The sequence below is a fragment of the Planococcus citri genome, chromosome 1 (genome assembly GCF_950023065.1).
Source record: "Planococcus citri chromosome 1, ihPlaCitr1.1, whole genome shotgun sequence".
Lineage (NCBI taxonomy): Eukaryota > Metazoa > Arthropoda > Insecta > Hemiptera > Pseudococcidae > Planococcus > Planococcus citri.
The window spans coordinates 55,805,377-55,821,878 of record NC_088677.1 but is presented as its reverse complement, the minus strand read 5'-3'; the positions used below and the strand labels follow the sequence as shown (position 1 = coordinate 55,821,878).

At 35.1% G+C, this 16,502-nt stretch overlaps 6 protein-coding genes across 7 annotated transcripts in view; 4 read left to right on the top strand and 2 right to left on the bottom strand.

Annotated features, from left to right (window-relative positions):
* The window catches only part of LOC135832935 (sphingomyelin phosphodiesterase), a 40,286-nt gene extending 37,895 nt beyond the window's left edge, over window positions 1-2,391 (top strand). Inside the window, exon 15 of the mRNA XM_065346489.1 lies at window positions 1,908-2,391. Coding sequence (XP_065202561.1) covers window positions 1,908-1,977 — 70 coding nt within the window. The 3' untranslated portion in view covers window positions 1,978-2,391. The remainder of the gene's footprint in view (window positions 1-1,907) is intronic.
* A 500-nt stretch (window positions 2,392-2,891) lies between these two features.
* LOC135832942 (F-box only protein 43-like) lies at window positions 2,892-4,618 on the bottom strand. The gene is made up of 4 exons (XM_065346497.1): window positions 4,436-4,618; window positions 3,845-4,243; window positions 3,606-3,767; window positions 2,892-3,521 (listed from the first exon to the last, which is right to left on the bottom strand). Exons 2-4 carry the CDS (start codon window positions 4,208-4,210, stop codon window positions 3,264-3,266), a joined length of 786 nt encoding a protein of 261 aa, XP_065202569.1. The 5' UTR covers window positions 4,211-4,243; window positions 4,436-4,618; the 3' UTR covers window positions 2,892-3,263.
* Window positions 4,619-4,970: 352 nt separating this feature from the next.
* On the top strand, window positions 4,971-5,645 carry Rpb12 (DNA-directed RNA polymerases I, II, and III subunit Rpb12). The gene is made up of 3 exons (XM_065346505.1): window positions 4,971-5,186; window positions 5,318-5,410; window positions 5,490-5,645. Exons 1-3 carry the CDS (start codon window positions 5,135-5,137, stop codon window positions 5,510-5,512), a joined length of 168 nt encoding a protein of 55 aa, XP_065202577.1. The 5' UTR covers window positions 4,971-5,134; the 3' UTR covers window positions 5,513-5,645.
* Window positions 5,646-5,763: 118 nt separating this feature from the next.
* On the bottom strand, window positions 5,764-9,012 carry Prp6 (pre-mRNA processing factor 6). The gene has a single exon (XM_065346477.1). The coding sequence runs from the start codon at window positions 8,650-8,652 to the stop codon at window positions 5,866-5,868; it is 2,787 nt and encodes a 928-aa protein (XP_065202549.1). The 5' UTR covers window positions 8,653-9,012; the 3' UTR covers window positions 5,764-5,865.
* A 2,540-nt stretch (window positions 9,013-11,552) lies between these two features.
* Window positions 11,553-13,776, top strand: Rpn13 (regulatory particle non-ATPase 13). Of its 2 annotated transcripts, none has more exons than XM_065346494.1 (8): window positions 11,553-12,032; window positions 12,112-12,228; window positions 12,298-12,400; window positions 12,471-12,582; window positions 12,657-12,775; window positions 12,843-12,992; window positions 13,076-13,218; window positions 13,283-13,776. In XM_065346494.1, the coding sequence occupies exons 1-8, from the start codon at window positions 11,832-11,834 to the stop codon at window positions 13,535-13,537; spliced, it is 1,200 nt and encodes a 399-aa protein (XP_065202566.1). In that variant the 5' UTR covers window positions 11,553-11,831; the 3' UTR covers window positions 13,538-13,776. The 2 variants fall into 2 exon arrangements, with proteins under 2 accessions (XP_065202566.1, XP_065202565.1); XM_065346493.1 differs by having other exon boundaries at window positions 11,555-12,032; window positions 13,061-13,218.
* A 731-nt stretch (window positions 13,777-14,507) lies between these two features.
* Window positions 14,508-16,502, top strand: part of AGO1 (protein argonaute-2) — a 35,194-nt gene continuing 33,199 nt past the window's right edge. Inside the window, exon 1 of the mRNA XM_065346479.1 lies at window positions 14,508-15,149. The gene's annotated coding sequence lies outside the window, so the exon portion shown is untranslated. The remainder of the gene's footprint in view (window positions 15,150-16,502) is intronic.

Here is a 16,502-nt window from a genome sequence, read left to right as displayed (position 1 = left end):
TCCTAATTTTTTATCAGAATTTTCACAAAAATTTATCAGAGGCCAAAATCATAAATTTTTCTGTTTAGATCAAAGATGATGACTTTTTAAACATTCAGATGCTTCAAAAAAGAGAAAACATTGAAAGGTGAAAAAACTATGTCGCGTCTAATAATATTTGTATTATCAATTTGAAATTCTCCCCCTCACCCTCTCTAATTTTTTCATAAATTATTGACTTTTAACTTCTTGATTTTGAACCTGAGAAAGGTGTACAGAAAAATGACGAATTACAACCCCAGCGCCTTGTTGAAGAAATTTGGTTCTGGATGCAAAAAATTTTCTGAAAGTGATAACTGATATATTTGTTTGAAGAAAAATAAATCAAATAGCTGGTTTGAAAAAAAAACATAGGTACCTAATGAAATACCTAGTTGGATTTTAAAAAAGAATGAAAATCAACATATTGAAATTGTATGTATTTGGAAGAGAGAAGGGGAAGAGGCTTCACTTGGAAAATTATTCAACATTTGTTTTCAAAAAATAACCAAGTTCAGTACCGGTGCCAGGATTTTTCCTTGGAGGGGGATAATTGGGTCAGAACCAAACAATTTTGCCGTCTCATTGGGGGGGGGGGGGGTAAAATTAAGCTTCTCGGAGAACAGAAATCAAATAAATACAGTGGCATAGTCAGCATTTCCTCAAGGAGGAGGCAAAACCAGATTTTTAGGCATGAAAAATCGAAATTAGGAGTCATTTTCTGAAAACCTATCGTGATGTGTGGTGATTATTATGAAGATGAAGGTCGAAAATTTTTAGAAAAAAAGGGTCCGAACAACAACAAAAAAACGTTCACTTTTGCATGTTTTATTTCAAATTTTCGTTCGCAAGGGAGGACAATGGCCCCCTTCACTCCCTGGCCCCGCCACTGAATAAATATGTCATTTATTTATTTAATTTTTAAAAAAAGGAGGGACCTCAGTGACTGAAATTTGCCTGCAAAGTATTATTCAAAGTAAATCGTGTACGAATATACCTACCTATAATGTGGGCTTGAGAAGAAGAAAAAGGCTTCTTCTTCTCAAAAAAGATGAAAAAAAAATGAACATCGGTTTGTAATCGGCATCCAGCTCAGCGCAAAAATGCTTGCTGCTTGGAAAATTCCCACTTTATGACATAAAAATTTTTTCCAAAAAAACTGGCCTCTGGGGGGGGGGATTATCACCCAAATCCCCCCCCCCTTAAAACCGGCACTGACCAAGTTGGTTCAAACATTTATCATTTTTTTTGAGCTAGAGACCAACGAATTTTATTTCTAAAAAAATTATAAACTCAATAATGACATTATAATATATCTGGACTCATCATCGTAGAACATCGCCCAATTTTCTTATTAAATACCACAGGAATTCCTTCGAAAAACGTTCGTAATGAGTTTTCAGATAGAATGGAAAAACGAAAAGAAGGGAATTCTTCGTGATTCATAGTTTCTTCTTCACAAAAGAAACCTGCACAGTGCACACTACGCAGTACGAACTCCTCCTTCTTACATGTAACTCGTAGGTAGCTGTTCTTATAAAACACGTGATCTTCCCGAAGAGTTCAAACACGTTACCTTAAACACGTGAAATGGTTATTCTTATCACAAAATTCCAGTTAATCCAGTTAAATGGAACTCGACTTCAACTGAAACGATATTCATCTGTATGTAAATATATTTACTTACTACTTACTGTAATTTAAATGTAAATAGAAAAAAAAATTAACAGAATTCGGTGCAGGATTTAGCTACTTATGTGTAATAAAATTTTGGGAATGCGGATTTCTTGAACTATTTCTATCCAATTATATCTACTTGGTAAGTTTATTCTGCGATAATTCCAGTAAAAATCAATACATTCCTAACCGATATTTTTGTACATTTTCAGAATGTCTGTAATAATGGCGATACCTGCTTTAACGTATCAAATCCCAAAATACATCTTGGGTTTCGGTTGAACGAAGAATAAAGATATCATCGGACACGAGATCGTTTCAGTTTCACATTTACGCGTATTCGAGTGTTTTGTGATAAAAGTGCAATATGTACCAACTGAGTGCATTAGTTTATATGCACTATAAATTTATTTATGACGATTGTTGTATTACTCAATACGCTTATAACGTTGTAATACGTAAAAATGAAACATTGTTTTGTATATGTGAGATCAGTGACTGAACCAAAAAGTGATATTGAGCTTTATTTTTCTTTTACTTTATTATTATTGTATATAGATTTAGTGATTATTTCATTCATTTTTGTCGATATATTCGTATAAATTATTGTATGTACCTTTATGTTTGATTATATTGTTTCGTCGTCAATTTGGAACGAAAAAAAGTAAATCGAAATATATGGCTCTCTTTTGTATACACTGGATTGATTTTCATTTAAATTAGCGAAATTAAACGATAAAAATTAACGAAATAGAATTTATTCGTTGAGAATTCACACGTACATAACAAAAAAACAATAGAAAAAGACAGAAAAAAGAAGGAATGTATAAATAATTTACATTATGTACAAGGAATGCAAAATATGAGATACAAAATGTACATGGTTATGAACAAGTGAGCAAATAGTTTACGTATTTCAGTAAAAGAACACGACGTTTCGGAGTATCAAAGTTACCCATTTCAGTAAAAATTTTCGTCGGTTCAGGTTGTTCGTTAATTTGAGTATTTACAATTAATAATACGAACACAAGTGACTTATAATTACTTACGTAATTTTTCAAATGCAACTCGACTTAGAGAGCGAATAGATTCGTAATTTCTTGGAATTTACGAATTGACTGAGAAGAAAAAGATCAGTCTCATGAAACCTTGAATAAGACATATTCAAAAAATATCAGACTTAATTGTGTACTTGATACACATTTTAAATGCAATTGATTATGGCACATCAATTAACGCTTAAGGTTCTTACTTTGTTCGAAAATATAAAAACACTAAAAATGAATAGTAAAAAAATTAAAAAAGGTAAAATATAAAAATATGTAAAAATTACGAGAATGATTCGTTGAATTCGATAAAATGAAATACATTATTCTAAATGCAAAAATTCAATTTTTTTTTGAACTGGATTTTCAATTGAATTTTTCAAAACCCGAGCATTATTTCACGTAAAAAATTATTTTTCAAAATTTCACTGGTTTCATGAAAACTTAATACATAACAAATGTTAGAAATATAAAAGAAAATACTTAAAAAAAATATCACAGTAATAAAATTGAAAACATCTTTCACAGCAGCAATCGTTTCAATCTCTTTTTATTTTTCGCTGTACCAATATTATCGCATCGTTCACGTAAGACGGGAGTTGTAATATAATAGCAGGATTTAGATAAGTGTTCTTCGCACTGGCAAATAATGCAGAAACGATAATAACACGTTGAATTGGTACATACAGCGGTATTCTTAGTTGATGGATCTACATGGGATGGTAGTTTACATTTGGGGCACGAGTATAATTGGTTGCCTGTCTTCAGTTTACGAGCTTCCTGCGAATAAAGTAACATCATTAGTAAATCCATGGAAGTACCTCCACCTACATAGTCATAATTTGCAGGGAGATTCAAACTCACTTTCTGATATGCTTCGAAACGAAAATTAAGCTTTGAAGAAGGCGGACTAGCAGAAGACGAGGATGTAGACTCTTGTATGTTTTGGATTTGAGCTAGCCTATGCCTAGGCGTTAACGTGCTAAAACATCGTACTTCTTGCGAATTGGTTTTTTTCGGGGTGTTCTATAAAATGAAAGAAAATAAAAGTCAATCGATTCAACTCACTCATTATCTAACTTGCATGGGAATCATCAACTCACCGTTTTTCGATTTTCTTTATTACGTTCAATTTTCTTTACGTAGTCGTGTAATCGCTTCTTTACGGAAGGTATACATACAATTATGTCTCGCCATAATTTCGATACGAGCGAACAACTGTGCAAATCTTCGTCGCTCAAGTTTTGAAGAATCTTTTTAAGTATCATTTCTTGGTGGTATTTGTCGCCTAAGTACTCGACAAAGTCGACGTACGTTTGACCAGATAAACATGATCGGTTGGTACTTGTGTTGATGAATCCCGAATAATAACCGCTGTCTTCGGTGAGATTCAACGTTGAGGGAGAAATAAACGAGGTGCAGGTATCCAATGGAGTTGAATATAAACGAGATGTATTATTTTCCGCCATACCGAAGTTCAATTTCGTAAAAACGTAGTATACCTATAAACAAACCACGAAAACATAGGCCTAATCAAAAATCGACTCAAGTAAAGATATTGTATAGTGATAAGGCGAAATACCTATACATAATAGAAAAAATAGAGCTTCATCAAATACATTTATCTTGATAAATTCGAGGCAATGAAAACGAAAGTAAAACAATTCACCAAAGTAGATATGTTTGGAGCTTACCTTCAATCAAACATAATACTCCACGCCTTAGAAAATCGAAACCATCTCCAATATCAACTTAATACACCTCTAAAATATTAATTCTACTTTTTCATACATTTAACTCGTAATAATTCATGAAATGGAAATAAAGATTGTACGAGATTGAACAACTTTTGATATTTTTTCCAAGACGGTTATTTTCAAGATTTCTAAACAAATCTCTTTGACCAATCAAAATTTAGCATTTTTGATACTGAAACGTCATTGGTTATTCAAAGCTCCCGTAGTTTTCTAATGTTTCTTGTTTCGATGAAAAAATTGAATTATTGTTGAAATTTTGAATGGAAACTTTGAATTTTTTCAAGTACTTCTGTTTTTATTCGTTGAAAAGAAAAAAACACATGAAAAGCTTGAAAAATAAGAATTTATAAGATGCATAATTTTGATAATTTTACAAAAATTTTCAATTTTCATTTTATCGCTAATAAATTTAGAAAAAGGTAATTTTGTATTTTTTGTTGTGGTCACTCTGGATCAAATGATTTCTAGACGGGGGTAGGATAGGGGATTCTGCGCCGCTAATCAAACTTTCGCGTTTTTTTGATAAGAATTAAAGAACGGAAGAACAGGGATCGCGTTTTTTGACGAAAATTAATAATTTGTCGCTCGTAACTAGCAGAATAGAAGTTTGATTAATAAAATAAAACTTCGTCAAAAATGGAGGCAAATAAAGACCCCCAAAAAACCACAATGGTGTACATCTGCGGAGGTAAGTTTCTCATTTGATCTAACTACCTTGTAAGCTGATGTAATGCATTGCATGCTCAGAATCTTGCTTTCATGATGAAATAAAGTTTACTGTCGTGTAATTTAATCTTCCTCTGTCTCTTTGTTCGTTAGAATGCCATTATGAAAATGAGATTCGTCCCAGAGATCCCATTCGTTGTCGTGAATGCGGTTACCGAATCATGTACAAGAAACGTACCAAGAGATGTGAGTATTTTTCCATTCAGATTTCGTTTGAGTTAATGAAAATTCTATATCGATGTACTAACCCTTACATGTTTTTCAGTGGCTGTATTTGATGCGCGATGAAATCAACCATTAACAAGTTACTTTTGGCATTACTGCGTCCCATTCATGCTGTCTGAAGAGAGGAAATCTTTATGTAATATTTTTGTAAAGTAATGTAATTTGAATTAATTAATTATACTACATTTTAAAATAATGATTGTTGTTCATGGTTTCTTTGTAACAAAACCAAAAAAATGGATTACCTCACTCTTACTGGAAACGTTTACGGTCATTAGAAAGAAGCTTAGGAACAAAAAAAAAAAAACAACGAATACATGGTAATAAAATTATATATTGTACATCGGCACACATTCGTATAGTATCTAAGCAAAATAACTGGTTTAATGAACATAAAACAAATAAGTATTTACAAATTATTTAGGAACGGTAATTTCATTTGCCGCTTTGTACAATATCTGTTCAGTGGTCAATTTCCAATTTTCAATTTTTTTCGAAACACTGCACCATATTTCGCCGTGATGAGGTTCAGCGGCGATACAACGTTCTTTGACTTCTTCTTGGGTTTTTTCAGTTCCGCTGTTTTTCTCGAAACGATAAAAGTAGGCCCACGCATCACCCAAATCAGAATCAATTTTCAAAGTTCTATTAAACCAATCTCGACCTTTTTGTACTTTACCTTGACTCCAGAACATTTTTGATACAGCTAGAAGTACATGAGGATCATGTTCGCATTTCTTCAGCGCATCCACACTCCTGGTCTTACGCTGCGGAGGAGCTTCTAAAAATATTGATTCAGCCCATAAAATACCAGCTTCGGGACATTCTTGTAGAGCTTTAGCCATTAGTTTATGAGCTATTTCTTTTAAACCGGCACGAACTTCGAGACGGACAGCTTCCAGCCATAATTCTGGATTATGAGGATTTTTCAATCGACCTCGTTCTAGAACGGATCTCGCTTTCGTTAGATTATTTTGTCTCTCTTCTAGACGAGAAAGGCTCAACCATAATGCAACCGAAGTGGGACATTCTTTTAAAGCTGCGTTATACGTACTATGGGCATTTGTTAGTTCACCTTTTTGCTCTTCGATTTGGCCTTTCATCAGCCACAGTTTAGCATAATCGGGGAATTTAGTAACACCTTCACTGAGTAGATCTAATGCGCTGTCTAAATCATTCAAACACCATTCTAATTTAGCGGATTTCATCATAACTCGACGCGTTAGAGCGGAACCTCGAGCTTTAGCCAATAATCTACGAGCTCTTTCAAACTCGTTGTTTTCGGATTCCAATTTAACAGCAGCTAACCAAATTTCTTCGGAATTGGCATTCGCTTGGAAAGCTAACGATAATATACCTCGAGCAGCAGGAACATCACCAGCCATCCATTTTGATTTAGCTCCCATCAACCATAGAATTTCTGATTTAGGACAATGAGCAACGGCTTTTTGTAATAATGTTTCCAACGAATCGCGCGTACCGTGACTTTTTTCGAAGTGAGCAGCTCTCAGCCAGATAGATTTTTTACGTGGGAAAACGCTGAGAGCGTGTTCGAAAACAGCTCTTGCGCATTCGAATGCTCGAGCAGAAATACAAGTTTCGGCGTCGGTCATCCACGTATGCTTACGATCCTCTTCTTCAACATTGTACTCGATGATACATTTGATTATAGCACGACAGGTATGTACTGAACCAGCACTTTCAGCTTCCATGGCTTCTTTGAACCATTGTTCTCGATTAATTTCTACACCATTGGCGTTCAACGAATTAATGGCTCGATCGATAATTTTATTCACCATGTTCATGTTACCATGAGCTTCTTCCAATTTCGCAGCAGTTGTCCAAATTTGACGATCGGTTGGAATATTTTCACGAGCTTTATTCAGCACTTTTCTGGCATTTTCGTAGGTTTCTAATCGAGCTAAAGCGAGCCATAATTCCACATTAGTGGGACAACATTCGACGGCACGACTGAGTAAGATCCGTGCATCTTCCGGTTCTTCGAGTTCGACAGCTGCTTTCCAAAGACGCACCGAATTGGGAATATGCTCGAGAGCTTTACGATAAACGCGTCTTTTACCTTTGGTTTCGACTTCCAAATCAGCAGCCTTGATCCAAATACGTACGGAAGTAGGTATATGTCTAACAGCTTGAGCGATTACAGCTTTAGCGGTATCAGGCGGTTGTAAACGAGCTGCTTCTAACCACAAATCTTCGGATTTTGGGTTTTGTTCACAACCTTTCATAATTAAATTTCTGGCCGATTGAACTTTACCAGTTACTTCTTCCAAAATAGCAGATGCGATCCATGCTGGTGGATGATTCGGATTCGTCTCTCGGACAGACTTTAAAAGTAAGCGAGCTTTCTTAATGTCATTAATATCGCCACCGTAGGTGGGTATCATACTTTTCAAATCAGTCAAATAACCTTTCGGATCAACAACTGTCTGCCCAGAAACGGAATCTGATACTTGATTGAGTTTTACATTCATCAAAGTATTTCTAGCTTGACCCATTTTACGTAAATCTATATCGCCGCTAGGAGTCAACATACCAGGAGTAGCGTGAGGAATTTGACTCATAATACCACTCGAAGAATCAATTGAAGTGGACGTTTCTCCACCAAGACTTCTCGAAAGAACGGAATCGGGTAAAGGAGTGAACCGCTCAGCTCGCGGGTTTCTGGTTTTTCGATTACGAGCATCACCTACTTCGGGAATACTTTGCCATTCTTCTTCCGAAACGTTAATGAGACCACGTTTCAAATCACTGAATTGTTGTTGGATTTTAGGTCTTTCTTGACGATACTTTTCTAATTCTTCTTTCAAACGTTTCTCTCGATACTCTTTTCTCTTTTCGTCCATTCGTTTGTCAATTTCTTCATAGATCATGTCCGCTTCTTCGTCATCTTTATCGTACGGATCTTTACTGAATAATGATCCACCGTAGCCGGAAAATTCATCGTAATTTGAATCATTCAAATCTTCATCGTCGTCTTCCTCTTCTTCCTTTTTCTTTTTTTTGTTGGGGGGAGCATGACGATCGTCAGATACATCATTCGCATCTCTTGCTGGACCAATGTCAGAACGAGTAGTGAATCCGGTAGCACCTCTGCCAACACCAGCAACATACCCAAGAGGAGCCGGAATCCCCATAAAATGCTTCTTATTTCGGTTAACCAAAGCAGCTGGTGGAGCAGCCATTTCTCTGCGTCAGATATCAACGGAATACGAGGGATTGTTTCTCACGGCTAGATAAGCTATTATAATCGCGGACTTCGTTCACTAATCACTATTTGTTACAATCACCAAATTCAAGAGAAATTTCTTTGCTTTTGAAAAGAACTAGCAAGTGTTTGTTTTCAATTCTCAACATTTTTTATCTCTCAAAAAGCTGTGTAAGCTGTCGCGCACTTGATATTTTTTTGCAACGTCAATGTGATTTTGTTGTCTTTTCGTCGTTATACAATTTTTCAACTCAAATTTTGGCTTATGAGAACTTTTCAAGAACTAAATTTTTTAATTAATAAAACTGTTTCTTCATAAATATCTTTTTTTCTGTTTTAAATCATTTTCTCAGGAATAAATTAAAATTTTTTGTATGTTCCGTCGACCGTATATAATGGACGAATAATTCAAATCGCAGGAAATGACGGCCACATTTTGGATGCAGAATCCTGGAAACGTTCTGCACATGCGCCAAACATGATGCTTACGGCGTTGGTGGAGAGAGAGACGGGTCTCTGGTACAACCCACGTTCAACCAGTACACCGTCTCTCTCTCCACCAGCACCGTAAGCGTCATGTTTGGCGCATGAGCAGAAGGTTTCCAGGATTCTGCATCCAAAATCTAGGCTTCACATTTTGTCATTTTTTCACCGTTGAATTATTCGTCCATTATATACGGTCGACGGTATGTTCAAAAAATCATCGACCTTTTAGTTAACCTAGACGGCTACTCATACGCAAAATTATCCCACTGGTTATGTCGCCAACTCTGTGGATTTCAAATTAGAAACAAACGCATCTGCGCATGTCTCAGGAAACGTGTGTGTGTATTTTGTTGTCAGTGGATTAGTGGTGGAAGTGGGGATGCTGGTGGTGTTTCCGTTTACTGTTCACAAGCATCAATTCCTGAGACATGCGCAGATGCGTTTGTTTCTAATTTGAAATCCACGGAGTTGGCGACATAACCAGTGGCCTTAGTTTGCATTGGAGTAGTCGTCTAGGTTAACTAAAAGGTCGATGCAAAAAATGGTATTCAGCTCATTCCAGATACAAAAAGAACACACCAATACCACCTATAGTAAAAGGCCTGAGCGCTGAATCCTTATCAGCTCTGACGTCACCACAAGTAGATGACTCGATTGTGTTTACCATTTGAATTTTAACGTATGTTTAAATGGCGAATTCGTGAAATTGAGTAAAACTTTCGTTAAAAAAGTTAATTAAATTATGAAATTCAATTAATATTTGTCATAAAATGTGTTCTAGTAATGTGGTACTGATGTTTTCAATTACAGATGGTGTTGGTTTATTTGATTTGTGTACAAAAATGAATTTTTTGCGACTCGTTTGTGTCAGTGTTGTGCGTAACGATATTTTTTTTCGTTCCGTTATTTCGTTACGTTACAAAATTAGCATTTTTTTCGTTACGTTTTTTTGTTACAGTACTTGTAACGAAAAAAATGCTGTAACGGTATTTTTCGTTACACTGGTACTTGAACTTTTTCGTTACGTTATTTTCGTTATTTCCGTTACGATTTTTTCGTTACAGAAACGTTTTTTCAACGTAGAATTGATGATATTTTCAAAGAAAAATGCATTTGTAACGAAAAATTGTAACAGAAATGGCTAAAATAACGGAACCAAAAGGTTTAAATACCAGTGTAACGAAAAAAATACCGTTACATTTTTTCGTTACAGATATAATCATGATACAATTACGTTCATTAAAAAGGGAATTTTTGAAAAAGTCAAGCTTGGAAGGTAAAAAATCTCATTTTTTGACTCAACTTGAAAATATTGTAACTAAAAAAATAACAAAAAAGGTAACAGAATTTTTTCGTTTTTCGTTACGTTACATCAAGAAAAATATCGTTACGTTACGTTTCAGTTACACAACATCACATGATCAAAATAACGTTTTCGTTACAGTTCCGTTACCTGTAACGAAAAAAATTTCGTTATTTTCGTTTTTCGTTACAGTTACTGTTACGGGACGCCAACACTGGTTTGTGTTGTGTAATTTGAATGAATAGTGAATAGTGATGTAAACTGTAGATTAAAATGAAAATTAATGTGTACTAGTGTGTTGTACCGGAATGATGTTGTAATGAAATAAGTAGTTAGTGAACAATGCAATCGCATCAAGTTGGAGAAAAATCTACAATACATTTTAATTTTCAAATCTACTTCTTAGACCAGCCATGCTAAAGCTGCTATGATGGATAATGGATATTAAACTAGAAATCATCAGTATCTCAAACCAATTGAAGCAGCTTTAAATTCCAAAATACTTAGGATGGATTTCAACAGGCATAAATACAATGTTTGCAAAGAATTTCGAGAGAAATCTCCGTCATGTATGCAATGTTTGGTGATCGTTTCATATACCTTAGTCTTTGAGTTGGAGATTATGTTCGCGTATATTCGGTAATATTTACAATAATTTGTATGTGTTGTACTTCTTTGCTATATTCCTCATTGTCAGCTGTCATCCTCCAGAGTTTTTCTTGATATTCTTTTAGAAATTAGATCATAAACGAGTGTAGTTCTCATCTTTAATGATAAAAACAGTGTTGATTATGAGCTTATATTTACTTATTTTTCCATTCAAATCATTCCCTCTTGATCTCAAATTGATTATTAAGTATCAGAATGTGATTCAAAACGCAAAATAAAATGTTCTCAGTATTTATTTCGTTCTAGTGCATTAATATTTCATTCATTTCTATAGTGTTATCGGAGTACATACTATCTATTAGTGATGACGTCACAAAACAGCGCTCAGGCCTTTTACTATAGGTGGTATTGAACACACGCAGTTATATAAAGTCAAAAAAAAATCAACCTGAACATGAATTGATAAAATTTTGATAGGTACTTTTTTGGAAACCTATCGGCCTATTTCTTGATGCTTTGAGTTTTGTTCTGTTGTTTGAAAAAGTAAAACCGACACTCCGACAGAAAATATTACATAACTTGAAGAGTTTTTCAATTAATTTGTGTTCTATTCTATTATTTCACATCGTTTCGTGTTCTTCTTCGTTACTTCGTTCTGTATTATGTGTTGAGTATATACCAATATACCCTCTTTGATTTCATTGTCTGTAAACTCAAAATTTTTCGCGTGCAGTCGGTTCACTTTTCATTGTTCAAAAATGTCGAGTAATGCTTTATTTGCCCCTTCAAATTCTCGAAATCAGCAGAAGCATTTGGTCGAATTCAAAGCTGGTAAAATGTACATGAAGGGGAACATGGTACATCCAGATAAAAAGAAAGGTTTGCTCTACGTATACCAGTCCGAGGACGCGTTGATGCATCTTTGTTGGAAAGATCGACAAAGCGGAAACGTTGAAGATGTAAGCAAATCAATGAAATAAGTAATATGTTTTGGATTTGAACAAAGTTCATATGTTGCGTTTTAAATTTAAATTTTAGGATTTGATCATTTTTCCTGATGATTGTGAGTTCAAACGAGTTCCAGAATGTACGACGGGCCGTGTTTACTTGCTGAAATTCAAGTCCAATATGAGGAAATTCTTCTTTTGGGTTCAGGTTCGATATTTTAAAATCAATTATGCTCAAAATTCTTGTATTAGATGGCTAATTTTATTATAATCTTAGGAAGCGAAAACTGATAAGGATGAAGAAAATTGTCGTCGTATAAACGAAGTTTTGAATAATCCTCCTAGTTTGAATTCTTCTCGTAATAGTGGTGGAACTCCAGGTATAATTACGTCGTTATTTTTAATCAAATATTGTTTCTTTTCGTTCACCTTTGATGTCATATTTTTCAGACGGTGAATTGCAAAGCATTTTGAACAATATGTCCCAACAACAATTGATGCAGCTTTTCGGTGGAGTTAGCGGACAAATGGGTGGCATATCCAATCTACTTGGAACTATGAAGTAAATATTTATCCCACTCTGAATACTAATTTAGTACGTTGATTTAAATGCTAATACATTTTTTGTATTCACAGTCGTCCATCGTCTTCGAGTAATCGAGCTACTTCTGGTTCTAGTTCGTCGTCGAAACCGCCTACTTCCACGAGTTCTGCTAGTTCTAAATCATCTACTAAAACTACCACTTCGCAGTCTGGTAATTATATTTTATTTTAGACGTAGCGTTTCACTGAGACAGTTATATAGAAATGTTTTCATCTTAGCCTCATCCGGAAGTTCGGATAAACCACAAACGCCAACTGGAGGTACGTCAAGTGGTAGCGGTACTTCATCGATACAGCTCAGCGATTTGCAAAACTTTCTTAGCGGTTTAGGTGTTCCGGGTAATTCTGAAAGTGCCAGCGTGCAACCTGGTGAGTGGTTGAGTGAAAATCAAGCAAAAAAATCATTTCATGTGATTAAAATTTCGTTCGTTCTCTAGTTGACTTGTCTACAGCTCTTACATCCGATGCACTTCAATCAATTTTAAACAATCCAGAAGCTGTGAAGGAATTGCAAAAGTACCTCCCTTCCGAAGGAACTGATTTGAATCAAGAAGAAAATTTACGTAGCACGTTATCTTGTCCTCAATTCCAACAGGTTCGCTAAATTAAATCCCGTATGCTCGATTCTTACCGATGTACTTACCAATGTATCTTTTTAGGCCTTACGTACATTCAGTACTGCTCTGCAGTCTGGTCAACTTGGACCCGTAGTTCAACAATTCGAAGTAGGTTCTGACGCTGTTCAAGCTGCCAATCAAGGAAACATGGAAGAGTTCGTCAAAGCGCTTCAGAACGCTAAAATTAGTAGCGAATCTAGCAAGCAGCCTGAGAAGCGAAAAACTTCCGAAGATTCGGGTACCGAGGCTAAAAAAAAAGGAAATAAAGACGATGAGAAGCCAAACGAAGAAAAATAATTAATTAAACAGCAGTAATCTCTTCATAGTAATGCTTCACTTCGCGTCATGAAATGACCCCCGTATAACTTGGGTGTATCACAGTTGCAATATTGGAAGTGTCGTCGAACTTTCTTATATATTATAAAAATGTGATTTCATTTGAAATTATTGTATAGATTAGATTTTGTTGTAATATCATACCGTCGTCGCCATTATTTAAATTTTCAACCCTGTAATAAATGCCTTTTTATTATGTATCTATTTTTGTACGGATTTATTACCTACTAATTATTATTATTGATAAATGTTTCGATGAGCTCATTAAAATCATTTTTTCAAGTGTTAAACTAGTAGGCCTATTGGTATAATTGAGAGAGAACGAATTGTGGCTCAGATTCAAGAATTACTAGTACGATGCTGTATTCAAGATATGAAAACTGACAGTGTTGAGTATTTTGATACCTATCTAATTTTGTTTGGTTTTTTCGCAGGGAATAATTTCTTTAATTAGTGAAAAAAAGGATGATTGGGTTGATGTATTATAATAACAGGAGCAGGAGTATAATGAATGAAAATATGTGATATATTCGATAACGGATGAATCGCCATGTCCAGGAATAAGATAAAAATGTTTATACTTTCAATTTGGGAAATAGACAGTAACGTTTAGTTTTGACTTTTGAGAAGCTGTGAGTAACTATCTCTCGCAAGAAAGAATTATCCTGTACCATTCTTGTATTCTCTTTACCCTTAACGAAGGCTTACCTGAAAAAAGTATATCCAGTATGCGGCGTACGTGACGTCATATTTAAACACGTGTTTAGGTATTAACTCCGCCTACCAACTAAACAAAAACAGTCCAATAGAGATCCACAACGCGTAATGGCCCCCTAATAGCGTTTACTTCTCCCTCTCTGGTGTCCTCGTCAAGGACTAAGCGTTTCTCTCTGTTTGTCAACAGCTGTGAGCTGTTCTTTAGCATTGAACTTGAAAAGATCTTTGTTTAGGTTATCGAATGGTTGTTAGTCAACGTTTTTGAATTTTCATCGTTGAAGAAGTGTATAGTTATTGAAAATTTCATTTGAAACGTGAATTTTATATTTCGCGTACATTTTAAAGTTACTCAGTGAAAGTACAGAGTACTCAGTGTAGTGTAACAATAATTAGACTAGAAACGAAATTACAATTATTCGTGTAACCGGTTATTTGGAAGGGCCGGCGTGTATACATCCACCACTCTTTCGGTACAAACCTTCTTGATGGTTCAGTCATGATTGCATAGTGCGGACGAATTTCAATCGCTGCGTTTGTTGTCGTTGAACGTACGTATTTTTGGTGGCGTCTTTTCATTTTCATGGTTTTGTGTAATATTTTCGCGCTAAGGGTGAGCATCGATTTTCTCCCTCTAACATACACGCGCTGGTATAACCTAGGCCAGGGTTGTAAACAATGAAAACTTTCCGAATCCTCGTATATGTGATTTAATTGAACCATTTTGTGTTTTCGTGCACCTGTTTAAATGTAATCTTGACGATGTCTTTGTGTATAGTGTCGATTTCGGTAGTGTTGAACGCCAGTGCCAGTGCCAGTTGGTTTTAATGTAGTTCGCAAAACATCATATCATCTCAACGTGAGTACCCCCAACTTTCAATTTTCACCCAATTTTATTTTCAATATTTTTGCACCATGTACCTTGACCTTGGTGTATTCTGTATCGTTACTCGTAGTATGTAGATATTATGTACGTTATCTTATACACATATTATGAGTTTTTTTGCTTCAAGTGCGCTGTAAATTGTAAATGCCGGCTCACTCTATGATAACGTAAATAACGCTGATTAGGTTAGCAGTTCAGAGTGGCTGTTTACGTTTTTTATTTCATCCAAACTTTGTATACAAGTTTGTCGATTCGTATACGAAGCAATATTTTTAATTACTGGTACGAGATGCGCAGGCGTTGTATGATTTACCATTTTGCAGTCTGCTAAATCGAAGTGATAATACGAAATGTCAGAGTTCTCATCCTGAAATAGCTTTCCGATTAATTTTCATCGATAGATAGATGATTATTGATTGCATCGTGCATTGTTATTGCAACTTTAGGCTTTAGGACTCATTCTGATCTGATCTAATCATTGTTTACGTTTTCTTTACACAAGTACGACTACAAACACCTATGTTGATAGGTTAATTAATGGGAGTTTAATTGATTGAATTACGTTGAACTGCTTCCTGTCTGATTAAGATCTCTTCTCCGTGAATGTAAAATAACGATCACGCATTTGGAATAGTTTTTTTACATTTTAGGAAGTAATGAAATAGCAATAAAATATTTCGGTTTCATGCTGGTAGTAAGGTTCAAGTCGACGTTGTGGGTGGTACTGGTACTGGTACCTGGGGATTAAATTCGAGCATTTTAGTTATTTTTTTCGTTAGTTTTTAATCCAGAATGCGATATACTTCCTTTTATTCGTTTATGAAGTCCTTCTCAGTCATTTCTATGTATTCCATTGAGAGATGAAGCATTGAAAAAAAATGTGCCTAACCTCCCCTAGCAGTAACGTTCTTTCCTCGTAAAGTTTAGCAACAGATCTCTCATTCCGTGTTTCACAGAGCTCACATCAAAAAAGCTGAGAACAACAGTAATCGAAGATTATTTCAATCACTGAATTCCCTTTTCCAGCAAGGATTTAGAATTCAGATGCCAGAATGAGGTACCTACACCGAGGTACCTACACCTAGCTACCTACCTATCTACGAGCAATTTAGATTCAATTTGTTCGAAGGATTCAACTGTTCATTCGATTCAAATTTGACTTGAATTATTCAGCTTATCAAGTCGATAATTTATCATTATTATATAATACATACTAGCAGAATACAATTCACTGATTTACAAGCAGATGTAATTATGTACGTTGGCAGTTTTTCACGCTTTGACGTAAATTGTCAGTTGAACTAGGTACTGGGAATGTAGGTAGGT